This window comes from Cebus imitator, unplaced genomic scaffold (genome assembly GCF_001604975.1).
Source record: "Cebus imitator isolate Cc_AM_T3 unplaced genomic scaffold, Cebus_imitator-1.0 Scaffold399, whole genome shotgun sequence".
Lineage (NCBI taxonomy): Eukaryota > Metazoa > Chordata > Mammalia > Primates > Cebidae > Cebus > Cebus imitator.
In genome coordinates, this window is record NW_016107714.1 from 214,689 (window position 1) to 220,688 (window position 6,000).

At 43.2% G+C, this 6,000-nt stretch overlaps 1 protein-coding gene across 5 annotated transcripts in view; it reads left to right on the forward strand.

Moving 5' to 3' along the window:
- DGUOK (deoxyguanosine kinase) overlaps nt 1-5,481 on the forward strand; it is a 31,286-nt gene extending 25,805 nt beyond the window's left edge. For 3 of the 5 annotated variants that reach the window (XR_005196879.1, XM_017508688.2, XM_017508690.2), the window contains 3 exons: nt 3,355-3,470; nt 4,389-4,488; nt 5,254-5,481. Coding sequence is in view for 3 of the 5 variants with exons in the window: in XM_017508688.2 (XP_017364177.1) it covers nt 3,355-3,470; nt 4,389-4,488; nt 5,254-5,280 (243 nt within the window). In the remaining 2 variants the exon portion in view is untranslated. The remainder of the gene's footprint in view (nt 1-3,354; nt 3,471-4,388; nt 4,489-5,253) is intronic. The other 2 variants (XR_005196878.1, XM_017508689.2) reach the window with 1 other exon arrangement.
- Nucleotides 5,482-6,000: the final 519 nt, after the last annotated feature.

Below are 6,000 nucleotides of genomic sequence, written 5' to 3' on the forward strand. Positions count from 1 at the left end.
GTGTGGTGGCTCACACCTGGTAATGCCAGCACTTTGGGAGACCAAGGTGGGAGGACTACTTGAGCCCAGGCATTCAAAACCCTCCTGGGGAACATAGTGAGACCCGCCCCCCACTACAAAAAATCTAAAAATTAGCCAAGTAGGTGGTGTGTCTGTATTCCTAGCTACTCAGCAGGCTGAAGTGAAAGGATCGCTAGAGCCTGGGAGATTGAGGCTGCAGTGAATCATGATTGCACCACTGCATTTCAGCCTAGGCCACAAAGCAAGACCCTGTCTAAAACAAATAAATAAATAAATAAACCTTTTTTTTTTTTTTTTTCCTTAAAGCAAACAAGTCAGGCCGGGCACAGTGGCTCACTGATGCCCATAATTCCAGCACTTTGGGAGTCTGAGATAGGAGGATTGCTTGAGGCCAGGAGCTTGAAACTAGCTTGATCAACATTGGGAGACCCCATCTCTAAAAATTAAAAAGAAAAAAAAGCAAGCCAACAATTTTAAAACTCAGAAGAGAAATGACTGGGCCTCAGTGTTCCTACCCAGCCCCATGGAATCAAGAAGAGAGTGCAGCTGATCAGTGTACATCAAAAAGCCAGGCCCTGCCTGGGATTGGCATAGCATGAGGACAGCATGCAGGAGGTGCATGGGGAAAAATGGTACCTGGGTTTGGGCTTGAGAGGCATAGTGAAAAGACCCACGAGCAGTCACATTCCATTTCCTATCTCTGACTTAAAGCAATCAGAACAGTAATTCTTCCTGGGTGGGGCAGGCTAAGAAGACCAGTAATAGGTCTCCTCTGCCACTTGCAGCTAGATTGTCTTTCCTGTTCACATTCAGGTGTGTTTTCCTCATGAGGACTGAGATGAAGAGGGGCCAGACTAAAGCACTGTTTGCATGGGATTCTTAAAAATAGAGGCTGCGCACGGTGGCTTACACCTGTAATCCCAGCACTTTGGAAGGCCGAGGCGGGTGGATCATGAGGTCAAAAGATTGAGACCATCCTGGCCAACATGGTGAAACCTCATCTTTACTAAAAAAATACAAAAAGTAGCTGGGCATGGTGGCGTATGCCTGTAGTCCCAGCTGCTTGGGAGGCTGAGGCAGGAGAATTCCTTGAACCTGGGAGGCGGAGGTTGCAGTGAGCCAAGCTCGTGCCACTGCACTCCAGCCTGGAGTCTGGTGACAGCGAGACTGTCTCAAAAAATATTTATATATAGAATTTGTTATAACCATATCAGTAAAGCAAGAGTTAATGACAAATGCTCAAAGTAGGAGTTTACTTCGACTTCTTTTTTTTTTTTCTCTCAATACTGCCACCAGTTGAGATTTAACTTCTAAAGGAAAACCATTTGCTCTGTTGAGCAAATTAATAGTAAAGAGAGATATGTTAGCCTATTTTAATAGATCAATGTTAGTGTCAATGTTTGCCTGCAAGCAGTGAATGAATAATTATAAATTGCTTTCATAAAAAGAATTGTTCTGCCTTTGTGTGTGTACTTGGAAACATAAAGCCACCAAAAAAAAAAAATTATTTTTGGCTGGGCACAGTGGCTCACACCTGTAATCCCAACACTTTGGGAAGCCAAGGTGGCTGGATTGCGTGAGCTCAGGAGTTCATGATCAGCCTGGGCAACATGGTTAAACCCCGTCGCTACTGATATACAAAAAAAAATAGCCAGGCATGGTGGCATGCTAGTTTCAGCTACTGGGGAGGCTGAGGCAGGAGAATTGCTTGAACACAGGAGGCGGAGGTTGCAGTGAGCCGAGATCATGCTGCTGTACTCCAACCTGGGCAACAGAGCAAGCTCCATCTCAATTTTTTAAAAAAATTTATTTCACGAAGCAGAGAATTTTTTATTCTCAGAAAGGAAAATTAGATAGCCTTGCTATGCTTAGAAATCCTAAAGCTACCTTGCTGGTGGGAATGTAAATTGATTAACCTCTAGGGAGGCAGTCTGGCAGTATATAATTGCAATTGCATATACCTTTTGATCATTAATGAAATTTGTTTGTATAATTTTGTTTCCTTAGAGAAAAGGTAAGACGAGGGAAACAGCAAAGATCCCTAAGTCTTTGGGATTATTGTCTACTACGTTTGGAAATTAAGTTTACATTTCTTAAGTATTTGAAAGCAAGAAGTCTTAAATCAGTGAGTTAATCCATCTATTCTTCAAGGACAGATGACATTGAATAATGAAATGTTTGTCAAGCAGAGAGAGGACCGAGGATAATTCAGTCAGAACAAACATTTGGAGCAAAAATTTTAAGATGTGAAAGACCCTGGCCTGTTCCCCAGGAAAGAGGTCAAATCTGGCTAAAGCAGTGAGTCCAGGGGAAGAGCTAAGGCAGATGAGAAGTAGGAGGGGTAGCTTTGTGACAGGTCAAGAAGACATCATTTTCTGAACCAGTGTGCATAAAATTTCACTACCGGATGAGTGCAGAATAGAATTAAGCACACTCTGCAGAGTTGGGGGGAGGAGAGTTAGTCTCAAGCCTCACTTGTTTTTCCACTTTGTTTTATCTTTGACCTGTGCAAATTTTACATTCTATTCCTGAGTGAATGTTTGGTATGATATGAAAGAGATATTTCAAATTACCTAACATTATATAGATGTGATGCTACTGATACATACCGCCTTGAACCCTGGGGCTATGGATATAGGCAGTAAAGAGCCTGTGAAGTCTTTTCAGCAAGGAAAGTTATGTCATTATATTGCCATACTACAGAAGAGTGGAGTGAAGGGGACACACTGGAAGGAGGGAACAGCTTTTGCCAGGAGCTCAATATGACTTACCTCAGTGACCTGTGGATGGGTAGAGGATGAGGAAATAGAAGCCCACAAAGATTGCACTGCGAGTACCTGATAAAGGCAGGAATTTACTCCTGGACTTTTCGACCTTAAGGCCTGTACAGCTCTGTCCATATACTTCCCTGCCTCCAGGAGGCAAAGTCAGAGGCTCCTTCCATAATCCAGGTGAGAGGCAGTGAGGACCCGACAAGGGCAGATGTGAGGGGAAAGAACCAACTGGACATGAAAGAGAATTGAATGACTTCCCGAATGTAGTAGAAAGGAGGAAAAGCAAGGAAAATTCTAGGTCCATGGCTTGGATGACTGGATGGACGATACTCGCCATTAACCAGCTTAGGATACTCCAGAGGAAGAGCAGGCTTAAGGTGGAGATGGAAAGAATGGTGTAGATCCTCTGATTGCATAAGAAAACAAGACAGCAGAAGCAAAGGCATGGCTTGTAATGCCCAAATAGACATTACAGGTGGGCCTCATAGCCCTCCTAAGACCAAATTATAGCAGCCAAAACAGCAAATGAGCTCATCGGGGCTTGGGGATTGTTTTTTAGGTTTGTTTGAAGAGACTGTACCAGAGGGCCAGGGAGGAGGAGAAAGGAATCGAACTGGCCTATCTAGAGCAGCTGCATGACCAACACGAGGCCTGGCTTATTCACAAGACAACTAAGTAAGTGGAGAAAAGAATGGATCAGATAGAGACCTGCCTCCCAACACCCAGTTGTTAAAAACAAGTTCAGCATGCAGCCCCCTTTAGGAAGGTTCAGAATATACTGGAAATGATTGGAAATGTCAAGTATTTTCCAACTCAGAAGTTTAATACTGCTGGGCACGGTGGCTCACGCCTATAATCCCAGCACTTTTGGAGGCCAAGGCAGGTGGATCACCTAAGGTCAGGAGTTCAAGACCAGCCTGACCAACATGGTAAAACCCTGTCTCTACTAAAAATACAAAAATTAGCTGGACATGGTATTGGGTGCCTGTAATCCCAGCTACTCAGGAGGCTGAGGCAGAAAAATCGCTTGAACCTGGGAGGCAGAGGTTGCAATGAGCCGAGATTGCACCACTGCACTCCAGCCTGGGCAACAGAGAGAGACTCTTGTCTCCAAAAAAAAAAAAAAAAGTTGTTTAATAGTGAATATAATCTGTACATTCTAAGGCCCTTTTTATTAGATTCTATTTTCTCCAGCTTTTTCTTTCTTTTTTTAACATTCCCCTAGATTGAACATTGTGATCGATGATGTTAGTTGGCTCAGCGTGAAGGGCTAAAAAATATTAGAGAAATTGTCCATTTTACTAAGTTGGCATTCCTATTTTCTGCCTATCCTCCCTTTAGGCTTGGTTTGTTGTCCACTTAAAATGTTTGGCACTGTGACCGTTAGTATCACTCTCAAGAATGAAGAGAAACCTCAACCTTTCTCTTTCCAGCCAACTTTATTGAATTTGTTGCTGTTTACGTGCAGTTTCATTGAGAAGCCATGTTGAATTTAGATCTGTTCTCTGAATAATTAAGACTTGGTAAGTATGTGAGGCTTGACTCAAGTTACTTTCTTTTTTTCTGTCCCCCAAACTTTCCTGCTGCTTATAGGCTCCACTTGGAGGCTTTGATGAATATTCCAGTGCTGGTGTTGGATGTCAATGATGATTTTTCTGAGGAAGTAACCAAACAAGAAGACCTCATGAGAGAGGTGGGAAGGACTATAACTCCTGCTTTCTAGTGGTTTATATTTGTTGTACTTTTATCTTTCTGGCCTTTGCTTCAAAGTTCAATATCATGAGTCGTGTGCTTTGCATCTCACATTGCATTTCACACTCCAAGGCCTATGGGATCTTGTACAAATTACATCCCTATTCTGGAAAGTATGCTGGATTAATAATTGTTAAATAATTGACTTGTAACATGTGCCTGCCAGCTGACTTTCTTCTCTAAGGCATTCTAAAACTAGGGAAATGAGACTTCTGGATTCTATTCCCGGGTCTGCCACTTGATGCTATATGACCCTGGGCTGCTCACATTTCTTCTCCATGCCTATTTTCCTTTCCTCACAAAAACCCCATGGCTGCATATGCATTGGGGGTGGACTGTTGAAAATTCTGTTAAAAATCTGAAATTAGCCGGGCGCGGTGGCTCACGCCTATAATCCCAGCACTTTGGAAGGCCGAGGCGGGTGGATCACGAGGTCAAGAGATCGAGACCATCCTGGTCAACATGGTGAAACCCCGTCTCTACTAAAACTACAAAAAATTAGCTGGGCATGGTGGTGCGTGCCTGTAATCCCAGCTACTCAGGAGGCTGAGGCAGGAGAATTGCCTGAACCCAGGAGGCGGAGGTTGCGGTGAGCCGAGATCGTGCCATTGCACTCCAGCCTGGGTAACAAGAGCAAAACTCTGTCTCAAAAAAAAAAATAAAATAAAAATCTGAAATTAAATTTCTGATTTTCTCCTTCCCACAGGTAAACACCTTTGTAAAGAATCTGTAACCAATTCTATGATGTTCAGGCTGTTATCTGGGCTCCCTGACTTTCTGAAGCTAGAAAAATGTTGTGTCTTCCACCCACCTTTCCATCCCTAGCCCCTCTCATCACAGGAGCACTCTGCCATTCTAGGGCTGGTTTGTTAATTATTGTTAGGCTTTGCCATTGTCTTTTCTATCTCAAACATTTTGAAAATAAAGTTTACTTGGCCGGGCGCTGTGGCTCACGCCTGTAATCCTAGCACTTTGGGAGGCCAAGGTGGGTGGATCACCTGAGGTCAGGAGTTTAAGATCAGCCTGGCCATCATGGTGAAACCCCATCTTTAAAAAAAAAAAGAAACAAAATAAAGTTTACTTAGGTTTTTCTTGTTTTTCTAATGCAGTTGTTCATTTATTTCTGCATGTATCTCTTGGTGCTTGCTCTGAATTCACCTCTAGACTAGTGTATTAGTCCATTTTCACACTGCTATAAAGATACTACCCAAGACTGGGTAATTTATAAAGGAAAGAGGTTTAATTGATTCACATTTTTGCATGGTGTGAGAGGCCTCAGGAAACAGAATCATGGCAGAAGGGAAAGCAGGCACATCTTTTACGTGGTGGCAGGTGAATGAGTCTGTGCAAGAGAGAGCCAGGAAAACTGCCTTATAAAACCATTAGATCTCGTGAGAACTCACTACCATGAGAACAGTATGGGGGAAACTGCCTCATGATCCAGTCATCTCCA